At 42.4% G+C, this 24947-nt stretch overlaps 1 protein-coding gene across 4 annotated transcripts in view; it reads right to left on the minus strand.

Annotated features, from left to right (window-relative positions):
* Positions 1-17633, minus strand: part of DIP2B (disco interacting protein 2 homolog B) — a 215580-nt gene extending 197947 nt beyond the window's left edge. For 3 of the 4 annotated variants that reach the window (XM_057703044.1, XM_057703042.1, XM_057703040.1), the window contains exon 1: positions 17391-17633. In XM_057703044.1, coding sequence (XP_057559027.1) covers positions 17391-17490 — 100 coding nt within the window. In that variant the 5' untranslated portion in view covers positions 17491-17633. The remainder of the gene's footprint in view (positions 1-17390) is intronic. The other variant, XM_057703043.1, reaches the window with a different exon arrangement.
* Between the last annotated feature and the right edge of the window lie 7314 nt (positions 17634-24947).

Here is a 24947-nt window from a genome sequence, read left to right on the forward strand (position 1 = left end):
CTAGACCTTTAAACCCTTCTCTCCAAGACCTCTTACCCTTCCACACTACAAATGAACATGCTCAAGTCCCTCCCTTCTTAATATAACTCATTAATTCAGCCATCAAATATTTATTGCGCACCTACTAGGTGCCAGGAGCTCTTTTCTACCCTAAAGATACAGTGGTAAATAAAACAAAGTTCCTGCCTTTCCAGTGGGAGAGAAGAGGAGGTAAATGTGTAAGCATCCTAGCTACTGGTCTCTCCTTCACTTCACAGAGGGCAAGGGCAGCACACGCTGCCTGCCTCTACTTCCTCTCCCGCTTTTGATGCCTTACCCTCTCTGGGCAGGTTTACAGTCCCCACCCCCAACACCACTGAAACAGCTCAGGCAAAGGTCACCGGCAGAGACCTCCTCCACTTGTAAATCTCGATGGCATTTCCAACGCACTCAAACTCTCTTGCAGCAACAGGCACTTCTTGAAATTCCCTGCTGCTTTGCTCTTCTCTCTTTGGCCATACATACCTCTGACCATTTCTAAGGTTCGTTTCCTTCAGCCTCCCCCTTAAATGGCAGCACTTCCATTCAGCCTCTTCTCACTCAGTGTGCTCCCCTCGGACCACCTCAGTCATCAGGACAGGCCTTTTTAAAGAGCTCCATACACACACAGCCAACTGCCCCTTACGGATCTTCACCTGCGTGGCCCAAAGAGCTCTCCAGCTCAGAAACACTGAATTTCTCTCCTCCCATACTCCAAACTGTTCTTCCACTATTCCTTGTATTAGGAAGTGATGCCCTCTTTCCCTCAAGATACTAAGCCAGAAACAGTTTCTAAGGTGTCAACTTAGGTTCTTGCAACACGTGCTCTCCTCTTCTCCACACTAATCTCATCGATTCTATCTCCTTAAATACCTCTTTTCATTCCCTCTTCCCCAATCCCACCGCAGAGGCCACCTGTGCATTTCAGTAGCCACCTTGTAAGTCTCCCTGTCCTGTCTTGCTCTCTTGCTCTGTTCTTATCTACTTAAGGTATTTCACACTGGGCATATACCCAAAGAAAACCATAAACCCAAAAGAAACTTGTACCATAATGTTTATTGCAGCACTATTTACAATAGCCAGGACATGGAAGCAACCTAAATGCCCATCAACAAATGAATGGATACAGAAGATGTGGCATATATATACAATGGAATATTACTCAGCTATAAAAAGGGATGAGATGGAGCTATATGTAATGAGGTGGATAGAACTACAATCTGTCATACAGAGTGAAGTAAGTCAGAAAGAGAAGGACAAATATTGTATGCTAACTCACATATACAGAATCTAAAAATGGTACTGATGAAGTCAGTGACAAGAACAAGGATGCAGATACAGAGAATGGACTGGAGAACTCGAGGTATAGGAGGGGGCAGGGGGTGAAGGGGAAACTGAGACGATGCGAGAGAGTAGCACAGACATATATATACTACCAACTGTAAAATAGATAGTCAGTGGGAAGTTGTATAACAAAGGGAGTCCAACTCGAGGATGGAAGATGCCTTAGAGGACTGGGGCGGGGAGGGTGGGGGGGACTCGAGGGGGGGGGGAGTCAAGGAAGGGAGGGAATACGGGGATATGTGTATAAAAACAGATGATTGAACCAAGTGTACCCCCCCCCCAAAAAAAAAAGGTATTTCGCATTGTATTCTATGTGACTGGTGATCCTTGGCTGTGTGACACAGGAGCCTGAAACCATCCTCCTCTAGGCTGATCTCCACCAAATACAGATGTTATCCACTCCTGCTTACTATTCCTCAATGCTTCTCCATGACCTGTATGGATGCTCTTTAAACTTTCACCTGAAGAAAGTGATGGGGGGGAGGCACAGCCTGAAGAAGCCAGTCACTAAGGCAAAATGTATTATTTTCTTTATTTAAAATGTTAACATTATATTTTATCTTGGATTTTAAATTCTGTATTATATTTAATACAGCAATAATCTCCCCAAAATTCAATTAAATGGATACCCCAAGAAGATGTACCATGTTTATCCTATAGTTCTGAGCACCTATGAGTAACTCAGAGAATACTCATAGGACCATCCAGCCAATTCTTCCTTGCCATCTTTGCAGGCTTTCATTTCCTCTGCCCATGTTAGCATTAGGGGTCTGCCTGAAATACTCCTCTCTTCACCCCAAGCCCCCTTTCCTGGGTGAACTTATGTGATCTCATAACTTTAAGTATCATCCTGTTTCAGATAAAGCTGGTTCATATACTCTATTCAGTAATCACAATTTCTGCATGGATGAAGTTTTGGGAATATAAAATACCACAGCAGCATAAGAAAGACTTATAGTGCTTAACATAGGCTGGGCACTGTTCTAATCACTGTATTTTTATGTATTAACTGATTTAGTTCTCATATACCAATCCTATAAAGTTGGAAACATAGGAAACAGACAACTAAAACTGAAGGGTGGGGGGAGGCAGGAAAGAATCCCCACTGCTAATGAAAAACTCTTTTTTCTACAATTGTAAGGAAAAGTTAGAAGATAAATCAAATTCAGAATTCTGAGCAATTTACTACTTCTGACAATGGTGATTTTTGGTTGATAAACACATAATCCTTTAGTCTTGTTTTCAGCATGATAATCATCTAAAGCATATTTCTTTCAATCTTTGCTGAAATAGGATAATCTTAATTATTAAGATGTTTCACAAGTTCTAGTTCTCAGCCACAAAGATAAACTTCAAGTTGATGACAGAATAATAAATACATGGAATATATGAGATTTTTATTATATTTATCCTATGTGTAAAATTACAATAAATTTAGTATTTGAACAATACCTTGGACACAGGTACTCAAAGAGGCACCTGAGAGAAAACATTAGGACCTAAGATACAAGTGTTGTATGCATACAGGTGGACACACTATGGGTGGCCACTGAATGCCCTCAGAAGTCCAGCCGGCCACACAATTTGCATAAGCTATGATAAACTGACCAAGGGCTAACAATTCAACAAACCAAATATTTACCATATGGCTAAATATTTCACTTCCCTGGTTTTCCAACATTTTGCAAAAGATGTAATGTGGCCAAGAAAAGATGTTGAAAAACCAAACATGGGAAATATTTAGTTTTTCCCAACTAGGACTGACCTGTTAAACGAAAACAAAGGTTGCTTACACTATCTGTTCTACAGAAACACCCACCCAATGAGCTTACACCTCAGATCTGATCCTGTGAGTAACACAGTTGGTCAAGGTAGAGGAAAAAGGGAATTGCCGCACAGGCAAGTACAAGGCAACACAGAAGTGGATGTCCATGCGGGGAGCAGAGGTACTCAGCGGCCTGGCTCTAGCTCTGGCTCTCACACAAGTGCTCTACCAGGCTTGGCACTGCGTCTTCCGTACAATTTCACATAAGAAATATCAGCTGAACTGAATGAGCCAAGTAGCCAGGTAGGCTGATAAAATGGAAAGCTGTCACACACCACCCAACTGTAAAAGTCACATGGAAAATCACAGCATGCAGATAAACAGGTGAGGGAAACAAAGCAAAAACAAATGTGAGAAACTGACCAAATTCCAGGAAACACCATGGGCCCCTGAGTTGCAGCCCTGGCCAGCTTCCACAGGGGGCCCTGTCCCTTGCCAGCAGAGGCCCTGGGACAGAGCCTCATTTCTTTCCTCTGTAAAGCTCTCACCATCTAAGGAATCCTGTTGGAATCTTCTCCCTGCAAAGTCCATCTGTTCACGAACAAGTGTCTACTGGGTGTCTCCTATTCTAGATCCTGGGCATCCAGTGGGGAGCAAGACAGCAAGGTCTCTCACAGAACTAACATTTTACTGGTGGAGAATCAGATAATAAATAAATACACGAATGAGATCATTTCAAATGGCGGTATTAAGTAGAAATTTTTAAACAGAAAAAATAAAAGTAAAAAGGTGAGATGGAGAAAGGGGAGAGGAGTTGCTCATTTAAACTCGGTAGCTGGGGAAGGCATCTCTGAGAAGGTTACTTCTGAGCTGAGACAGGAAGGAGGCAAAGTTGCTAGCCAAGCACAGCACCTGGAGCAGAGTATTCCCAGCAGAAGCAAGGAACAACGCCTGGAGGCAGGAACAGGCATGGTGAGCTCAAAGAAGAGAAAAAGCCCCACCACCCTCAGGTTTCTGTTCCAGTGCCATCTTACGACGAAGTCATCCCTGACTCCCTATTTTAAACTGTATCCACTGACCGGCCCCAGTATTCTCTATTCCTCTTCGTGATTTTTCTCCACTGAAATTTTTACCATCTGACAGGTGATATGAATTACTTCTTACTTTCTGTCTATTCCTACAGAATGTAAGCCTGTTAAGGACAGGGGTTTTTGTTATTTTAACCACTGCCTGTATTGCCTGTACCTATGTGGCACGAAGTAGGCACTCAATAAATAGTAGCAAGATAAATAAAAAGGAAAAAAAAAAGAAAATGGGAGGAAGAAAGAGAAGGAAGGAATGAAGAGAGGAAAGGGATGACAGGGAAAAAAGAAAAGAGAGAAGGAAGAAAAGAGGAAGGAGGGAAAGAAGAGCCATCCACTATGGCTGAAGCAACACAGACGGGCGAACAGGACTGCGCAGGCCTTGTAGGCCACAGAAAGGGAGCTGGGATTTTATTTAAAAGACAGAAGTCCATCGAAGGGTTGTAAGGCAGGAAAGCAACACGATCGAATCTGTAGTTGAGAGCTGACTGTAGCTGCCATGTGGAAAATACGTTAGAGAGAAGAAAGCAGGGACACCAGGTAAGGCGCTTGAAGCTAGAGACGAGGCAACAGAGGCAAGGCGACGATCAGCAGCGATCAGTGATGGAGAGAAGCAGATGCAAGGGTGTTTCTCAAGGTAGCACCAAAAAGACTGACTGATGGACTAGATATGGAACGGTTGGATTTAAGAAAAGAGAGGAATAAATTATGTCCGTTATCAATTTATTGCTTCTCTGCTCCAAATCTCCCCTTCATTGCCTGCTCTGTGAACATTAAGACGAACCCTTTAAATATTTTTTCTTTGCCAGATGCCAGGATATTAAGCTTTGTCTGTAGAGGCAATGAAAAGATACTGTAGGAGGAATGGGCTTTTCTTTCTGTTTACAGTGCACTCTTCTTGGCAGGATAAATACAGTATCAAGGATAAATACAATATCAGTATTTCTGATGTCCTATGGAGCCCTTGCCAACTTCTTTTAAGATCTTTTTAAATTTGAGACAATTGGAAAGAAAGCTGGTCTAAGCTTGTAAAACTTTCATGTTTTCATAATTATTTTTCTTACATAATCAAGGACTGGGGCACTTTATTCTGTTTGCTCACCCTCAGTCAAATGCAAAGCCCACACTGCTTTCAGCATGATCATTTTAGACTCTGTTTCAATACATGGTAAAGCAAGGACCACCTCACTATTGTGTCTAAATTTCCTTGGCTATTCTAAAACATTTATTCCTCCATCTGAACACAGATCGTTTTACCTAATTCCCCACCCTCAAAAGAATTCTCCACTGGACTTGTAATTAATTTCTATTAAATTTACATATAGTTAGTCTTCCCATCCAGGAACATGGTATATATTTCCATTTTTTTCAGATGGTCCTTAATATTTTACAATTTTCTTTACATAGATCCTGTGCCTTTCTTGTGATACTTTCCTGTATTTTAAACTTTTTTAATACTATTATAAATGAAGTATTTTTCTCCTCACGAAGGCAGTTCATTGCCATATTTCCCCTGCCAACATCCCAATGATACCAAAGAATACTTTTAGCTCCCATTCGCCCCCACACTACCCTGTTTCACGATGCCTGAGTTTTGCTGGAATCATTTAGAATATTTCATTCAGACAACAAGGTTTTCTCTTTCAATATGTCTCTTCAAAGATCCTTACTTACCATTTATATTACACATTCTTGTCACTCTCAATATATGTAATTATATATATATAATATGTAAGATATAATAACAATAGTATACTTTATATATATATATATATTTTTCCCCCCTCAAAGTCCATTGTCCATCACTGTTTCCACTTCTCCTCTTACCTTGGAAGGAGGAGAGGACATATTATCTGTTTGATTAGAGTACACTCAGATTAGAGTCTATGGGTGATATAATGTGAATCCTTGCACACCCACATAAAGCTTTCTTTTCCCTGAAAGGTGAATAGTATCTACACTGCATATAAGATGTTTGGAGTGTAGACCTTTTCTCTAAATAGTCTGCTTCTTACACCATCACTATAGAGCTGCAAACAAGAACCATCTGTTTTGTTGTAGTTTTAACTTTTTCTTTCTTTTGCATCTTTATCTTCTTTCGAATCTTTCTAACTTTTTCTTTTCTTTTGCATCTTTATCTTTCTATCTAGGAACTTACTTGTAGGAATTTTTTTTTCTTTATCACTGAATTCAGGAATTTTATCAGGATATGCCTAGGTTTGTGCCTCTTCTCATGATCTTGCCTGGAACACAGAGTGAACTCATTCAACCTGCAGTCTTTTTCAGTCTGCAATCTTTTTTCAGCTCAGGGAATTTTTCTTCTATTACTTATTCCTTCTAAAATTCTTATTATCTGCATTTTTGGTTTCTTGAATCTATCCTCCAAGTCCTTCGACTTTCATGAGTTCCCATTACAACTTAGCATTTTTGTTCTAAGCTTTGAAATTGTTATTTTACTTGAACTGAGTTTTAAAAAAGAGGGCAGCAGAGATGTGCTCAAGCTGCCATTTTCCCAGAATCATTTCAAATGCAGTTGTTTAAAGGTTATCTTATCACTCAAGTGTAAAAAACTTTCTAAGTGCTCACTCAAAAAGCAATTACTTTAAATTAATATTTTTAAAGCCCAAACAGCTATTTGTTGAGAAGTTACTAGATTGAAAGCTCCTTGAAAGCAGGGTATCTGCCTTCTGTGCCTCTCTCACCCTCTAAACAGGTCTTGTAAATAAATGTGCTCAATACATCTTTATTGATATACTGATGTTAAGCGCCTTACAAGTTCTCAAGGGTAGAAGATCTTGTCATTACACTCACAAAATCTAAAGTCTGAGGAGGCAAAAACAACATAAACAAAACAAATAAACAGCTGTCAGTTAAGTGTTAAAACTGTTACTGAATACAAGAGCCTAAAAATAGAAGAGATTAATAAAGACTGTTCAGTTGGTTTCACCATGAAAAGGACATCAACCAGGCCGTGAAACCACAGGTAAATTTCAGTAGGAGAAAAGGGAGTCCTGACAAAGAAATGAGTCACTGCAAAGGTACAGAGATGAGAATGAGCCAGTCAGGAAAAAGTGTGAGCAAACCAGTCTGACTATAACAGAAGAGTCTGTCAGATACTAGTAAGGAAACAATAGATAGGAAGGTTGATGACAGAGTCTAGATTCATTCACTGGTTGAATAAGTACTGAAAAGCACTTATGCTGAAGGATGATGTGTGCTGTCCTCAAGCAGCTTATACAGGGAGATGAGAATATGCAAATGATCATATAATAACTTTAAGATCATTTGAAAAATAGCTATAATATAGGAGTAACATTAGAGATTAGAGCTCAGAGAACCAACAAATGAGGAAGCTGTCTTTTTTTTTTAACAGGAAGTTCTCTTCTAGGACTTCCCTTGGTCTCCTTGAAGAAAACAATAAGCAAAGAACCACGGGAGGAAAACTCACCAACGTTTTTGCTACACGTTCAACTTAAAAATTAAAGTTTCTTCAAACCAGGAAGGAAGTCCAATAAAGTAAGAACAACAACTCTTGGGACTTTCCTGGTGGTCCAGTGGTTAAAACTCTGCGCTTCCACTGCAGGGGGCATGGGTTTGATCCCCGGTTGGAGAACTAAGATCCGGTTGGAGAACTAAGATCCCGCATGCCATACAACACAGCCAAAAAAAAAGAATGACAACTCTTTACAATTTTAACACAAGGAAAAAAAAAGACTGTAACTATGTATGGTGATGGATTTTAATGAGAATTACCGAGGTGATCATTTCCCAACATACAGAAATATCGAATCATTATGTCATACTCCTGAAATATTATGTTGTATGTCAATTATACCTCAATTAAAAAAAATTAAGACAGCCTGCTTGCCTCAGTCGTAGATTTACTAAGCAAGAAACTATCAGAAACTTCTCCTCACAATTCCTGCTGTGTTCATTCTTAAAAAGGAGATTCGGTGACAAGACTGGTCAGCACTGTAATGCATTCACGCCTGACCTGAATTAAAACCCACAAGGTTCCAGTCTATGAATAACTTGAGACAACATAACCAAAGGTCCTTAAAAAGAAAGAAAAAAATCCTATAGCTGCTTTAGTTTATCCCTAAAAGCAAGGGTCCTCTGAAAAAAAGAGATATGAGAGCACTATTCTTTCACAAAAAAAGAAATAACTCCAAGAAAAATCAACCAAAGTAAATGTCATTTACAGAAATATTTACAATAATGCAAACACTAATTTTTTTATTAAACATTAAATATCCTAAGGAAAAAACAAAACAAACAAAAAACTCTGTCTGAACCAGAATGTAACCACAATAGTCTATCTATAGCCCAGAAGCTCAAGTCCAGGGCATAGCAAAGACCTTTCAAAGACGCCAGACCTCTGTATTTTCATTTAGGGCTGTCCTGTGTAGCATCCAAAATATTTTCCTTCTGAATTTCCCCTTTTCAGCTTCTCATCATCCCCATGTCAATTCAAGGAAGAAAAATTATTTTCACACCAAAATATAAGTACATAAAATTATCTCCTACTTTACAGTTATACAGTTTTATGGGATTTTACCCAATGTTCTTTTAAGAAAAAAAGAAGTCACATCTTTCCAGAAGTTAGGCTGACGTGAAATCCTCCAAATACATTTTAGAGTGCTGGTTCTCTCAAAGCAAGGTCAAAAATAACCAACCTCACTCCTATGCCTATCTATTTCTCTTAGAACAGGATAGAACATTCCCATTCACTCTTTTCTCTCCAGGGAGCCCTACCTCCAAAACTCCAAAGAGAAGCTGTAGCCTAAGAAAAGATGGAAAAGAATTTTGCTGAAATTACTTGAAACATGATTCAGGGAGACGGAGGCAGTGTGGAAACACCATAGGGTTTGGAGCCAAGCTAAGCTGGGTTCCAACCCCAGTACACTTTACTTTCAGGCTTCACGTTCCTTAACAAGTCTCTACAGAATGGTAATGACACACCTATCTTTAGGAGTCGTTAGGATTAGAAGCACACTTCAAAGACTTGTCCAAGATCATACTGTAAGCAGCAGAAACGGTTCTAAATGATTCAAGTTGTATTCTCTCCCCTTTGCCATTCACTTCAAAACGTTACTGTTCTGGTAGGGAGAAAGGGAAAGATCGGGTCATGTGTAACGGGCAGGACCTGGCACACCCTGCGTTCCACTCAAGGTTCAGGTGTTTTCTGCTAGCTCAGTTCCCTCATCATCATGATAATAGGAGCTATTTTATTCAGCACCTACTTGCCGGTCAGGCAGGATATATAAAGTGCTAAGCACAGGGCTTGTTACATAATAAGCAGTCAATAACTGATGGCTACTTACACAGAGATCTTAACTTCTTAAGAGAGCTTAGGAAAAGCTGGCTTCTTACAGGAAATTGAGTGGAACAGAAGTTAACCAGGCAGAAAAAGGGGAAGAACATGCCAGAGTGGGCATTTCTCAGAGAAAGGCAACGTGTACAAAGGCATGGAAGTGAAAAAACACTATGCATTCAGGGAAATACAAGTCATACAGCATGGCTAGAGAAGAGAGCAAACACGTGGAAGGCGCAGGAAACAGGGCTAAAAAGGCTGGCAGGTCTTGTTACACAAACGATGCCTGGAATTTATCCTGCGGAAAGGGGAAGCCAATGAAAAATTTTCAACAGGGAGAAGGATACAATTGGATCTGTGTTTCAGAATGATCATTCCACCACAGAATAGAGAAGGATGAACTGAAGGCAGAAGAGACTGAAGGCAGGCAGACAAGTTAGGACACTACTGCAATGGTCTCAGCAAAAGATGGTAAGAGTCTAAACAAAGGCTAAGATAATGTGAATGGAGGGGAGGAAGCAGAATCAACAGGACTTAGTGACCCATTAGAAGTTAAGGATGACCCCCAAGTATTTGTGGAGCAGACTGAAACAAGGCGTACAGTTTTGGAGCTACTAAGATACAGTTGTCTGGGGGGAATCAATGGGCCGTCTGGAGCAGAGGGGAGTCAGAGCTAGAGATACAGACTAGGGAGCCATCTCCCAACCATGACAGTTGAAGCCCTGGGCACAGATGAGATCACTCAGCAAGTGTATGTGAAGTGAGATGAAGGCTAATGACAGATACCAGGAACACCCACACCAGAAGGAAGAAAGAGAAAAAGAAGCCCAAGGAAGAGCAGAAGAAGGAACAGTTAGGGAGCTGGAAGGAAATGACACCATAAAAGCTAAGGAAGGAGGGAGTTTTATAAAGATAATGGTCTAGTATCCCATGGTGCAGAGACAGATGCACAGAAAGATGTGGATACTTCTCAGTCTGAAATCAGTCAAATCAGAAAAGTCACTGGTGGCCTTGGAGACAGTTGTTTCAGAGGCTTGATGAGACAGAAGCAATGAACTGAGGAGTGAGCAAAGGTAAGAAATAAGGTAAAGGAAACGTAGGCTCTACTTTCTAGGATCTATGAGAGGAAGTGAATGCTAGCACATGAGAGCAAACAGGTTCCAATACAGGATCATGGGAAGATGGGAGAAACTTCAGTATATTTATACACCAAAGCGAAGGAGCCAAGAGCCAAGCGTTAAGTGAGAGTCTAAAGATGAGAGGAAAAGACAAAAGACTACAAATGAATAGATCAATCAATAAAGTAAGATCCCAAGATCCCAGAAGACCAAAAGGGATGGGACTGAGATCACAGTCAGAGGGACGCGCTGCAGAACAGGAGGGTGATAGTACTTCCTCTGAGAAAAGAAGGAAAGGGGATAAGGGTGGGAACTGATACAGATAAGTTTGCGAGTGCTGAAGAGGGAAGCTGACAGAATCTGGCTTTCCCTAAAAGCTAGTAAGAAAGAAAAGTGGTAATGTATAGATTTGGTTCTTAACTTTGCTTCACAGTCCTCTTTAAGAAACTGATGAAAGCTGGAGACTGCTCCCCAAAAAGGCACATAAGCACTCACACTCAAAATTCTACACACAACTTTAGAGCTTTCAGGTCCACTAAAGCTAACCCATGTATCCAAAGATTGTCAGCTGTGATGCTATAAAATTTCAAAGAAATGGCCTTTCAGAAGATATTTTGTTCACAGAAGAGCATCCACAAGGGAAGACAGCTTATTCACTATAAACACAAATATATGAAAAACTCTTACTTAAACACCCATGACATAGTCCAAAAAACAATGGACGATCTGATGTGCATAAAAGCACCAACTTGGACTCTAGGGATAAAGGATCCAGGAGACCATCCCTGCCCTCAAAATTTCAGAATTTAAAGACAATGAGTGACAGCGCCTTGGATTTAGCAATGGCTTTAGGTAAAAATAGTATTTTTAAAAGATAAAAGATCAATCTAAAGCTGATCCTTAGGTCTAAAGATAGAGGACTGAACAAGGCTGGTGGTAAACACATTCAAAGGAAAAGTGGGTGCGAGAAAACTTTTGAAGGAGGAACCAAAAAGATTTGTTCACTAAGGACAAATGGAAGAAAAGGAAGAGTCAAAAACCATGTGAAGGTTGAGCATCCACATGTGCCTTTTCATAGCTTAGAGATGCTTGAGTCTAAGAAACCATGCTTAAATTTCAGAGCCATTTGCTGGAATTTACAGACTTGGAAATGTACACATACCAGATGTCTGTGTGAAACAAACCAGCTACTCTTTTCTGCTCTAGTCAACTGCTTGCACTGACCCAACATGTGTTAAACTACAGGAGAGGGTGCCGACAGGAGCAACTGATGAAGGAGTCAAGTCTTACTTACAAAAAAGAATTACACAAATTGATTCCATTCATCACTTCACATACAATCACATTCTGCTAAGTAACACAAGATATTAAAAACAGCCAAGTCACTATGCATCCATTCACTATGAGAAACAATAAAGATTACATGTACCGAGCACTTACTGCACGCACACACCACACTCAGCTGTTCTCCTGCGATCTCATTGTAAACCTCCTTACAATTCTAATAAGGTTGTCGTTCCTTTTTTAAGAACTTTAGAAAATAAAACCAGGGAGGTCAGGCAGTCCATCCAAGGTCAAAGAGTTAAGTGACAGCCAGGACTTGGACCCAAGCCCACCAGATGCCAAAACCCGTGCTCCTCAAATGACCATACAACCCCACCTTGTGCCAAAATCAAATCCCCAAGACAGAGACTTCGTTTCAGTTCTAATCTGAGGTGAACAAAAATTTATTGCACTCCTAAAACACTACAAGAAAGAAATCGTTGACCAGTTGTTTAAAAGACTTAAAGAATGACCTCTGTAGGAGCTTATGTGGAGGTGAGATGAAAAACAATTTAAATAATTACAAAACCTACAACTGGCAAAAATGATATAAACTGTAAGTGCTATAAGGTTTAGAGCAAGAGAGCTCACAGGGCTCACAGGCAGGTTTAGAAAAACAAGCAGAACTTCAACTAACTCTTAACTCTGAGAAATGGTATAGACAAGCAGGAAGGAGTGTTTCGAAGAGCATTCCTGATTAATCATGAGAGAGAACCATGAAGAACTGTAATCACTATAATGAAAATACATGTTAAGGCCCTTCTTAGCCATTCATCTGAACTTTCAACCCTGAGGTGCTAACCCTCACACAGGCCCGGAAAGAAAGCAGCCACCAAGCGCGGGGCTGACAGCTAAGGGTTAGAAATGGCTCTTATGCAAAAATCTGGCTTAATGCTATGGACCATCAAACGACAAGATCAATTTTTCAAAACACACAGAACTAGGGTGTCTAAACAAGTGCTATTCTTTACAGTAAAGCGAATCTTTCTATGAATCTGTCTGTCACTACTCTTCTGGAACTGCCCTCAAAACCAGTTTACCATCATTCTAATTCTTTGACAGTAACAAATAAAACACATTTACAATCACTCTAATTTTTTCATTCACAGCTAGTTTGGACTCCAAAAGAACATCAACCAGCTTTTCTCTACCTGACATCAAGCAACCTATAAAAGGAAACTCTACCCTCAAAGAATTAAAATTTGCCACCATGAGGATTTTCAAAGGAATGTGTCACCAGCTCTGACAAGCAATTCCTAAAGATGAGTTCCAACGTAAGACGAGTATAGCCCACTAAAAATACAGGCACGCAAGTTTCAGAGAATCAATCACTTAGATAATGCCCAGTTTGGGTTATTCAAAAACCCCCACTCCTGCTTTCCTTAATACTCCTAACACTAGGAATGACAACTGCTTAGACGTAACTTTCTGATAAAGGCGTTTTTTATGAACTCATGACTATGCTACAAATTTAGGCGGAAGTGGCCCACTTTCCCATTATAAGTAAAGCAAGAGGGTTTACCAGTTTTCTGGTGGCTTAATTCCAATTGCCCACTTTGAAGACTGTGAAATACAATCTCAATTCAGCATCTCTCCCTTTTCCTCTTCAACTCCCCCCACCTCTTCCCAACTCCTAAAGAGGATTCACTTCACCTAGGAAGCAGCTGTTTCTCACCCGGCCACCTTCAAGACAGACCTGTATGATGCTTTGAGGACCTTGAGATACGTGATGAAATAGACAGGAGAAAGGGAGGATGTGCCTGGGTTTGTTGTTTTTGTGCTCAGAGAAGTGTTCAAACAAGAAAAGGGAGGATCCCTTCCTGTAAGTGTTATTTTATCTTAAATACCTTTCCAGTTGTCATCTTGGGACTGTTCTCAGGCACTGAAAGACTTGCACTCCTAATATGCCAAAGACGGCTTTCTTTCCTTCACACTTATGACTGAACTGCACAAGCTAAATCACAGCCCTCTCTACCAGCATCCAGTTCTGTATTTAAGGTTCTCTGCTGTTTCTTTGTCACAATGACAAAGCAGACAGCTTCCTCTTTTCTTAGAAGGCAGTTTCTGTACAGAACTCTCATGTACTGTTTTGTCTCATGGACTGTTTTGTTGGTATCGTTAAGTGATTTCCTTACTGGACTCAGAGCTCCTTGAAAGCTAACACAGTACCCTGCTCACCTCTGTATCCCTAGTACATAGTAACCAGAAAATAAATGTCTGCTGAATCAAGTAAGTAAATGATAGATTTAAAAGAGATTTCAGAAAGGGAATCAACAAGACTCTTTGCAATTGTGGCATACAACTATTTTGTAGCATTTGCTTTAGAGTAAAAATTAGAATTAATAGCTTGTGCAATAACAGTAAAGATACTTAAATCATTCTATGGTAACAGATGCCATAATTACATGGCAGCTTAAGATAACGGCACTTGTGAGCAACTTTAGACAAAACACTTAACCTGAGTCTTATTTTCCCTTCTGTTAAACCAAAACAAACAAGCAAACAAAAACACAAACACACAAAAACCCTATTAATAAGTGTTAATAACATCTATTCTACCTAAACACAAAGTTGCAGTGAGACTTAAATGACATCATGTATAAGATCATGACACAAATACAATGCATTATCAGATTTAAGCAAATCCTCTTCATTAGTGTTATTGTATGTGCATACGCTTGACTAAAACATATGACTCAAGTTCAGACAACAGAGCTTATTGTCAAATATATAATAGATATAATAATACATAGGAATCATGAAAAAATTTTCAATTATGGGAATACTTGTAGAAACCTCCTACCTATTCAATTAGTCTACAGAAAAGCTCCAGATTAGGTGTCAGTTCAATTTTAAGTGATTCTCCAGACAGTGTTGGGCTGTTCTTTCTGGTGCAAAAGCAGGCAGCTTTAAGCACGAAGTCCACAGTGACCTGCCCGAATGAAGCACCAGCCACAGCACTGAGCTCTGCAACGCACTCTGCAGCAAACAGCCCAGGGAGGCACAACCTGCGTTCCAGCGCAGAGCTGGCTCATCTGCGACCAAAGCCTGCAGCTGAAAATACAGGCGGGCACAAAGAAAATTCTTTACCGGCACACAGCTCAGACGATCGCTATAATTAGGACCAACTACAGCCTGAACCTAAAAAAATGAATAAAATCGAGGAATGAGTGCACCAAAGCCAACAAACACACAATAAACACATAGTTAGAAGCACTTTTTTCCCCCCAGAAGGAAAAAGTACTTTTGTCAGAGCTGTAGCTGTAGAGAAAATGTTAAACAAAGGTCCCTTCAAAATATGCTACAGGCATCACAAATAACAACATGCTACAGATTTGGGGGTTGTTGGTGGTTTTAATTTCACTTGAATTCCTAAAAATGTCTACCTACTTCTCCAGTCAACCACCCTCTGTACTTTAAGCAAGAGAGCCAGACAGATGGCCAAGATGCTGACACTGCAGGCCCAAGGTTTTTTCAACTCTATTTTTTCCAGTTTTCCATTGCTAAAAGAGATGAAATACAGGATAATGCAGTATAAATCTTTAAGAAACCAATTCGAACTCAGCCACACACCAAACCAAAACAATCCTGCATCAGAAAACAAACCATGCACTTGTCCTTAAAAATGCTGATGCCTTGGCATTACAGTTTGTAGGAGTTTCACACCTTCTTGAAGCAGGGAAAGGTGAGCTAATCAGTGTGAGTCCCAGAAATAGTTCCTTGGAATCATCTCTAGAAACACCCAGAGAAGTAAACAATAATCAGCTGGAAGCAGGTATACCAAGAATAAGGAGCTTCCAGGATTTCCCTCTCCATGTAAAAGCAATCAACTCCTATTCTTAATCTCATTCTGACGCAAACATCCAGCCAAACTTCTCTGCTTCTGGCTAATCAAAGACAGCTGATGTCTTACTATAAAGTAACTATTTTAAAAGTCTGATTTGAATGAAAGTCATCACGGATTGAATGACAACACTTTAGTCCAGAAGAATGAGGTATTTTGAGAGGCAGAACCAAGATGGCAATATCAAACATTTCACAGAAACAAACGCATCCACCACAACTGATTCTGGGGACTGGCCAAAGAATAACTTCCCAACCGATTAACTGAAAAATAATAACGTTGATAACCAAGTGCAAATGAAAACAGCGCCTCCCTACACACTGGGAAAGCCTAACAGGGTTATTAAAAACAATTATTTCTCTCCACGCCCAACGGGCTTTAATACACTCAAATCTACTTCTGGTTTTTCACTGTAAAGGATTGGGGGGTGGGAGAGAGAATGCCTTGATAAGTAAACAAAAAGTCAGAACTCTCCTGGGAACTTGTCACGTTCTTTTCCAATCAACAATTTTTCATCCACTTGAAAAATGCTAGGGAAGAGGGCCTTTGGCAAAGAACTCAGTAAGAATATGCAACTCTGGGGACACCACCACAGTATCTGACATCAAGCTTGGAGAAAATGCTGCTTTTGTCTCAGGGGCAGCCTGTGATAAAAACAGGAACTTTATGGAGAGCTGATCACAACTGCACAAGAAGCCTGATCACATGCCCACAACAGAGCAACGTTTCTCTCATTGTCCTAGGATTTCTCTAATAATAGTGGCTCGATTTATTCCATTCTTTTAATTCTCAAAACCAAGCCAACCCTCCTCGCAACAATCCATTGTCGAAAGAAAGACGGTGCCAGCCAAGATTTGCATGTAACCGGTAGCCACCTCTCTCCTTCCCTCTTCGAAGACTGCAGAAGGTGATCACACGCGGAAAATTCAGCCCGGATACAGGCATCAGGAAATAAAAACCCTTACGACAAAGGTGGTCTAAAAGCAGCCCCGTGTGTCTCCCTCTGGGTTAATGCCACCGCTTCTGGCCTCCCTAGGACCCTCAACGGCCCACCCCTCTCTCTCACTCCTGTCACTGGGGAGGCATCTCGCATTGTTAAAGAAGGAAGAAGAAACGCTGGCGGGCTTCCCCTGTGTCTTTTTCTTTTTCTGAAGGGGGGAAGGGGAGCTGAAACAGGCGTGGGGCCCTCCCCTGGAAAAGGGTAGGGAAGGACAGGAGAAAGCTGTCAGCCACCCTGCGGGCGGCCTCACCCCCGCCCCGCCCCCACCGTGCCCCGGCGGCCGGGCAGAAGCCTGAAGCGGGAGGACGCAGCTTTGTCTCGGGTTTTGGGGGGCAGGGAGCGCAGAGGCAGCCCGGGCCTGGGGAGGACCTCTCCTCCAAGCCCCTGCCCTCCCCCTCCCAGGGAACACCCACTTCCCGGGGCGGGAGAGCAGCGCGGCGCCCCTTCAGAGCCCAGGCCGGATCCCCGGCACCCTCCTCCCCTCGGCCCGCACGGCCGGCAGGGCGCGCGGCGGGGACCCGGGCTCCCCTCGCCGCGACCCGCAGCGGCGCCCGGGCGCGCGCTCCCCCGCCGCGCTCCTACCCTCCGAGAGCTCCAGCTCCAGCTCCGCCAGCTGCGCCCGCACGTCGGGCGGCAGCGCCGCCACCGCAGCCGGCGAGGGCTCCAGGCCTCGCTCCGCCATCCCGGCTCTGTCAGCCACGCTCCGGAAGACAAGCGAGGGGGCCGAAGGAGGGACGGACTGACGCGGGCCCACACCCCGGCTACAGGATCCGGCTCCGGCCGCCGAGCGCCGCCAGCCCCGCCGCCGTCGCCGCCGCCGCCATGAGCGAGGGTCACGTGAGCGCGGCGGCGCCGCCCCCGGGCCGAGGACGCACCGCCTCCGCAACCGAGTCAAGCTGAGGACTCGCGGGCTGACGGCGCCCTCTACCGGGAAATTCCTGCAACGACGGGTCCAAGCCCTCCGTCCCGATTTCTCCGAAGCGAAATGGGTTCACGGTGTTGATGTCGACCGGGACACGTGGCGTTTACCTCTTAGGAACTCACGACCAAGCAGTTTTCAGGGGCCCCAGGCCTTGCTTTTTCCAGCTCTCTTCACTTAGTAGTATAGCCCTTTGTCTTGTCCCTTCCTCCGTTTCCCCCTGATTGACACCTCCCATTCATATATGACTTGAACTCAGGCCGGTTCTTTCACTGGGGCTTCCCGATTTCATTTATCAGGAGCTCTTTGTTTCTATTTCAGTTCTTGCATTGAAGACAAAGGAGGGAGAATCTGCCTCCTCCTGCCTATACTACTAACCACTTACAAGAGAACTTCGTCTTCTTTATCTTTTTATCCTCCTCGGTGTATGACTTAGTAGGTGTTCCAAAAGTATTAAAATTTAATTCAATATAAGGATCCAGACGTGTGGGTTTTTACCAGGAACTACTGGGGCAGATGCCTTAAATTGTCATTCATAGTCTTTAACAGTATTAAATTTTTAATTTTTTTTTAACTCCAAAAGTCCCCTGCAGAATTTGAGGGAATTCCAGTGTTTTTCCTTCCCTTCCATGCTGATCCAATATTGGTCCTTTGAGAGTAAGGCCACAGCATCTATTCTTTAGTAATTCCCAGACAGTATTATATCATTCATGGGCTGGGAGGGGAAAAAAATTTTCTTTTTAGGTTGAGAAAAAAATTTCAGCTTGAAAAAGGAATGTAACATCATGGCTGATTGGGAAGTAGACTGAAATTTCCTTTTTAACTGCAACAATATACGGAGAATCTGTGGGAATATATGTATGTATGTCTTCTAGTTTGAATGAGGATTATGTCAGTTTTGGGTTTTTTTTCATAAATTTATTTATTTAATTTGTTGGCTGCATTGGGTCTTCGTTGCTTTCACATGGGCTTTCTCTAGCTGCTGCGAGAGAGCTGCTCTTCATTGTGGTGCATGGGCTCCTCATTGTAGTGGCTTCTCTTGTTGCAGAGCATGGGCTCTAGGTGCGTGGGCTTCAATAGTTGTGGCACATAGGCTCAATCGTTGTGGCTCATGGGCTCTAGAGCACAGGCTCAATAGCTGTGGCTCACAGGCTTAGTTGCTCCGTGGCATGTGGAATCTTCCCAGGGCAGGGCTTGAACCCGTGTCCCCTGCATTGGCAGGCGGATTCTTAACCACTGCGCCACCTAGGAAGTCCTGGCAGCTTTTTCTTTTTTTAAAGGCTGCAAATTTGTTGACATTCCTCCCATCAAAAAATGTAGTCCATGATGTGACTTCTAAGATTAGGTCCTAGAAAGCCATGCAGCTTTTCCTGTGTCTCACTGTCTCCAGAGAACTTCTTTCAGGATACTCCCTCCCAGGACATTCTCTCTGAGAACCCAGCAGCCATGCAGGGAGCTGGCCACATGGAAGGCCATGTGAGGTGCTCTGCCCCACTGCCTCAGCTAGGTCCAACCTCTTAGCCATCCTAGCCCAGGGTGAAGAAGCTTCCAGATGATTCCAGGCCCTGGACACGTGAGTTTTCCCAGCTGAGGTCCCAAACAGTGTGGAGCAAAGATAGCCCAACTCTGTTGTGCTCTTTCCAAATTCCTGTGCACATAATAAAATGATCATCCTTTTATGCCACTGTTTGGGGTGGTTTGTTACACAGCAGTAGACTGCTACAAAAGGGGCTTAGCAGGTTTCTTGTTTACCCTCCCAAAGGCCCTTCTCTTCTTTTTCCTGAATACGCCAAATACTCACTTTTCCACTCTCCTTGGCCTATGTGCGATCCACTGAGGGAACTATTGGAAGGGGAGTGCCTGCAGAGGATTTTCCTTCCTGATGAGAAATACTCAAGGAGAAAATGCCCCTTAGCTTCCTTCCTGCCTTTGGATGCTGTCCTGTTCAGGGTACCAGCAGTCATCTTGCAACCATAAGAGGAAAGCTAAGAGACATCACCTAGAACTTGACAGAATTGGTGTGCTAAAACAACAAATCCTGGAACCACCCATACTGGGCCTCTCCTTTCTGTTACATGAGAAAATAGGTTTAAAGTTTTTTTATTGAATATTCTATTTACAGTCCAAAGCTTCCCATCTGATACTGAATTTATTACCAAAAATGGTGTATTACAGGCAAGCAAGATGTGAAATGGCCATGTATAGTTGCAAAATGTCTAATAGACTATTATGACACAGATCGCATGTAGACTGGGGTTGTTTTGCTAGGGGAAATGTTCAGAAAAATTCAGGATTTATGGGGGGTGGGTGAGTTGACTACTTGATGTGGTTTTCAGTAAATTCATACAAGAGATAAACAGTCTGAAGATGTCCCAACCTAAGACAAGCGTCTTTGGGTTTGCTAAGAAGCTTTTCAGGCTGCAGTCCAGGTTGACAGGGATGACAGAGCGAAGCTTTGTTGGCTTGAGGAAGCCAGCTTCTTCTATGCCCAAGTTAATGATAAGACAAACAAAAGCAAGAATATGAGAGATATAATAGGTGACAAAATTGAAAAGATTGGGGTTCCAGACCTTTAAAGGACCTCAGGACCTTTTCATTAAACAGTCTTGGTCAGATGAAGGGAGTAAATTTAGTAATAAATACAACAAGCCTGGTTGAAAAGATTCAATGAATGATGGTATTCTCCCCCCGAGGTTATTCGTTTCAGATTGTTTCAAGGAACAGACCTTTATTTATTATTTTTTTTTAAATCTTCTCTGTTTCATTATTCTCACCTTTTTTTTTTTTATTGGCTGTGTTGGGTCCCCTTTTTGCTGTGTGCGGGCTTTCTTTAGTTGCAGTGAGTGGGGTCTACTCTTTGTTGTGGTGCACAGACTCATTGCTGTGGCTTCTCTTGTTGCGGAGCACGGGCTCTAGGCGCGTGGGCTTCAGTAGTTGCAGCACATGGGCTCAATAGTTGTGGCTCACGGGCTCTAAAGCACAGGCTCAATAGTTGTGGCGCACGGGCTTAGCTGCTCTGTGGCATGTGGGATCTTCCTGGAGCAGGGCTCGAACCCGTGTGCCCTGCATTGGCAGGCGGATTCTTAACCACTACGCCACCTAGGAAGCCCCAGGAACAGACCTTTAAACTAAAGGAGAAGGGGTTATTTGCTGAGAATAGGGACAAGAACTATGAAGCCAAAATTCTCAGGCTTCACAGCTGATCACTGCCGACTAACAGAAATACAATGTGAACCACAAATATAATGTTAAATATCCAGTAGCTACGTTAAATAAAAAGTAATAGCCCATCTCACAGAAGACCTAAATAGGCATTTCTCCAAAGAAGGCATACGGATGGCCAAGAGGCACATGAAAAGCTGCTCAACATCACTCATTATTAGAGAAATGCAAATCAAAACTACAATGAGGTATCACCTCACACCAGTCAGAATGGGCATCATCAGAAAATCTACAAACAGTAAATGCAGAAGAGGGTGTGGAGAAAAGGGAACGCTCTTGCACTGCTGGTAGGAATGTAAACTGATACAGCCACTGTGGAGAACAGTATGGAGGTTCCTTGAAAAACTAAAAATAGAGTTACCATATGACCCAGCAATCCCACTGCTGGGCATATACCCAGAGAACACCATAATTCAAAAAGACACATGCACTCCAGTGTTCATTGCAGCACTATTTACAATAGCCAGGACATGGAAGCAACCTAAATGTCCATCAACAGATGAATGGATAAAAAAGATGTGGTGCATATATACAATGGAATATTACTCAGCTGTAAAAAGCAATGAAACTGGGACATTTGTAGAGACATGGATGGACCTACAGACTGTCATACAGAGTCAAGTGAGTCAGAAAGAGAAAAACAGATATCGTATATTAACACATATATGCAGACTATAGAAAAATGGTACAAATCAACCGGTTTGCAAGGCAGAAATAGAGACACAGATGTAGAGAACAAACATATGGACACCAAGTGGGGAAAGCGGGGAGGGTTGGGGGGGAATGAATTGGGAGATTGGGATACCAAATTGTACACTCTAAATATATGCAGTTTATTGTCTAACTGTATCTCAATAAAAGTTCTTTAAAAAAAAGTAACATCCCATCTCAATTCAGACTAATTACATTTCAAGGGTTCAATAACTAATTCTGGCTAGCGGTTACTGCTTTGGACAGCACGTGTCTAGACAGGATCTTTACCTGCTTTATTTGCACATGGAATTCACCGGATGAAATAGTCCCAAAGCCCACCAAGTTTCTGCAGCATATATACTGCCAAACAACCTCCAAACCTGGCTTTACCTGCTTCTAGCTGTTCAACACTTAAAGCAATCCCTAACTCCCAACTCCCACCAACAAGAACACAGCTGCAAATTATGCAGCCCCCAAGAAAGACATATACAATGCCCATACCTAGTAGTATGGCATAATATGCCAGTGAAAGACAAGACCATGACCCTCCTGGAGATCAGAACCAGAGGCCGCCAGACTGACTAACAAATTTATTCCATTTACCAGGGTAGGGCATCCTTGCTAGTCCCATCAGGCAGGATGGTAGATTGTTTGCAAAAATGGCTGCAATAATGCACACCCCATCCCCCACTTCAAGAATTACTACCCTTAGGCAGACCCGTCCTACACACTGGGCTTGATCATATGACTTGCTTTGACCCATGAGACACTAGCAAACATGACACAGAGACTTGGAGAGTGCTTGTGCATTGGAGCTGGCCCTCTCTCTGCTTTTGGAAACTCTGAGACCACTGCCTTGTGAATGAGAGTGAGCTGGACTATCAGATGAGAAGAGATATGGCCCAGCTACCCTCCTCACTCCTGGCAAAACCCAATCAACTGCAAGGTGAGTGAGGTCATAGCCTGCCAGTTGATCACAGGCCCACGAATGAACCCTGCTGAGCCCAGCCCAAATGGCCAAGGCGCATCAACGAAAAATGGTTACCACTGTGTGCTACTAAGGTTTGTGACACAGCAAAAACTAAGAAAAACGGGGTATGGTATGTACTCAGGAACAGTGCCTACTGCATATTTCCTTTTCTGAATGGGAGTGTGATTGCACGTACGCTTCCTTTTCTGGCATTGTCTTTTGCAGTGGTTCTCAAGCTTTAGCATGCATCAGAGTCACGTGGAAAGCTTAGTAAAATACAAATAGCTAGGTCCAACCCAGCGTTTCTGGTTTTATAGCTTTGGGATGTGGCCCAATCATTTACATTTCCAACAAGTTATATGGTGACACTGTTGCTGCTGGTGTAAAGACCACACTTTGAGAAAGTGTTCTATTGACTGTGTTGGGGACAGCTAAGTCATCTTGAAATTTCAGGTATGCTGGTCCTTGAGGAATCATATCAGACCTGAAAGAAAAGATTGCATAGTCCCAGAGGTCCTGGACTTAAAACTAGAGGAAGTAGTTACATGATATTTGGATTGTCTCTCTTTGAGGGAGGGATGAGATTTCACGTAGATGAATTTTATACACATTTTTGATTGTATATAATGGGACAAAAGTTTGCCACAACTGAGTGGGCTGTGGCAGAGGCTGTGAGCTGTCTACCCAAAGCCCATTTTCTCTCCTTTCTATTTCGTCTAGAGAGCCCACCTATCACCATAAAGGCTAAAAATGCCAGATAGTCTCCCTTGCCCCCTGGGCATTAGCCCAGCACCCCATCCCCACCAGGGTACCTGAAGGGAGGTCTGCTGGAGAAGAGGAATTGTGGTGGGTGGAATTCTGCAAAAGATATTCCTCCCTGATAAGGGAGACACATGAGGAAAACCCTGAGAATTCTGCTGGGCTCTTGGATAATTATACTCTCAGAGGAGAGTTGAAGTAGCAAGCCTGGCAAATGGAAGCTTGGGACGCAGGGACAGCCACAGAGTCCTGAAGATGGTGGCATAAAGCAGCAGCCTGGAATGACTTGTGATCTACCTCCTAGGAATACCCAAATGTGCCTGAGTTGGGTGAAGAACAGAGGAAGGATCTTGTCAGGGAGTCTCTCACCTAGGGGCAGAAGCGACAAAATGTTTGCGTTCGTGTTAAGAGGCTCTCACTTGTGACCCCACACTGAATATTAGGAAAATTGATGTTACATAAAACCTACAAAGAATTGAAACTGTATAAGAAAGCCCTGTATAAACTGGAAGACATTCTACAGAGGAAAAGATTTTTGTGAGATGAACCAACATCTTATGATTAATGTGGAGATTTTTATGTTCTTCAGTCCATCTGAAACCATGGGAGAAACAGAAGCGTACAATAGGCTCTCCTCAATTTGGGAAGACTCGGGAAAGTATTAGAAAGAAGGATCTCCTCCTAAATGTGTTGTGACGTCTTACCAGGGGAGGCTGAGGATGCCTTTAAAAGGAAAGGCATTTCTTCTCACTAGGATCTTAAGTGAAATGATGGCAGGCAGTAGAAAAAGAATAAACTAGCTGAGCCCTTTAAACTCTATATTCAATTAATGTGCATGACCACACCCCCATTATGACCACAGCTGCTGCAACCACAGCTATAGACTTTGAGAAAAAGGATTATAATATGGTCATAGATGATCCCAGTCCATTTACTTTTTCCATTTCTATTTCATCCCAGCATGCAATCAGTGCCTAAGAATGGGTAAAAACAAACAATCAAACCTATTTGGAGGAATACACCTGTAGGAAATAAAATAAAGCAAATAGTAACCTATACGAAGTTCTGTAGAAAATTAAAAAGAAACTACAGGGAAGAAGAGACAAATCCTCCATGCAGAAGAATTCCAGATAATTTAGGGAACTATTCCTCCCTTCTATGAGGTGGAGTGTAACTCCTCACCACTTGAGTGTGGGCTGTATTTGGTGACTTGACTCCAAAGAATAGAGTGTGGAAAGAGGAAACAAAAAGTCACCTTCCAGTGGGAAAACCTGGCAAACACTGCCTCAGCCAGGTGATCCAAAGTACCATCATCCATCCTGCTGAGAGTATGAACCCTTGATACCATGGGATGAAAATGGCACTTCAATTCTGTGGCCTTTCTCCCCACAATGCATGCTCCTATCTAAGCAGGAAAAAACACACACACACACACACACAAATTGAGAGACGTTCTACAAAATACCTGACAGATATTTCTCAAAACTTTCAAGGTCATTGAAAACAAAAAATCTGAGAAACTGTCACAGACCAGAAAAGCATAAGGAGACATGATGATTACAAATAAGGTGGTATC

The sequence above is a fragment of the Hippopotamus amphibius genome, chromosome 12 (genome assembly GCF_030028045.1).
Source record: "Hippopotamus amphibius kiboko isolate mHipAmp2 chromosome 12, mHipAmp2.hap2, whole genome shotgun sequence".
Classification (NCBI taxonomy): Eukaryota; Metazoa; Chordata; class Mammalia; order Artiodactyla; family Hippopotamidae; genus Hippopotamus; species Hippopotamus amphibius.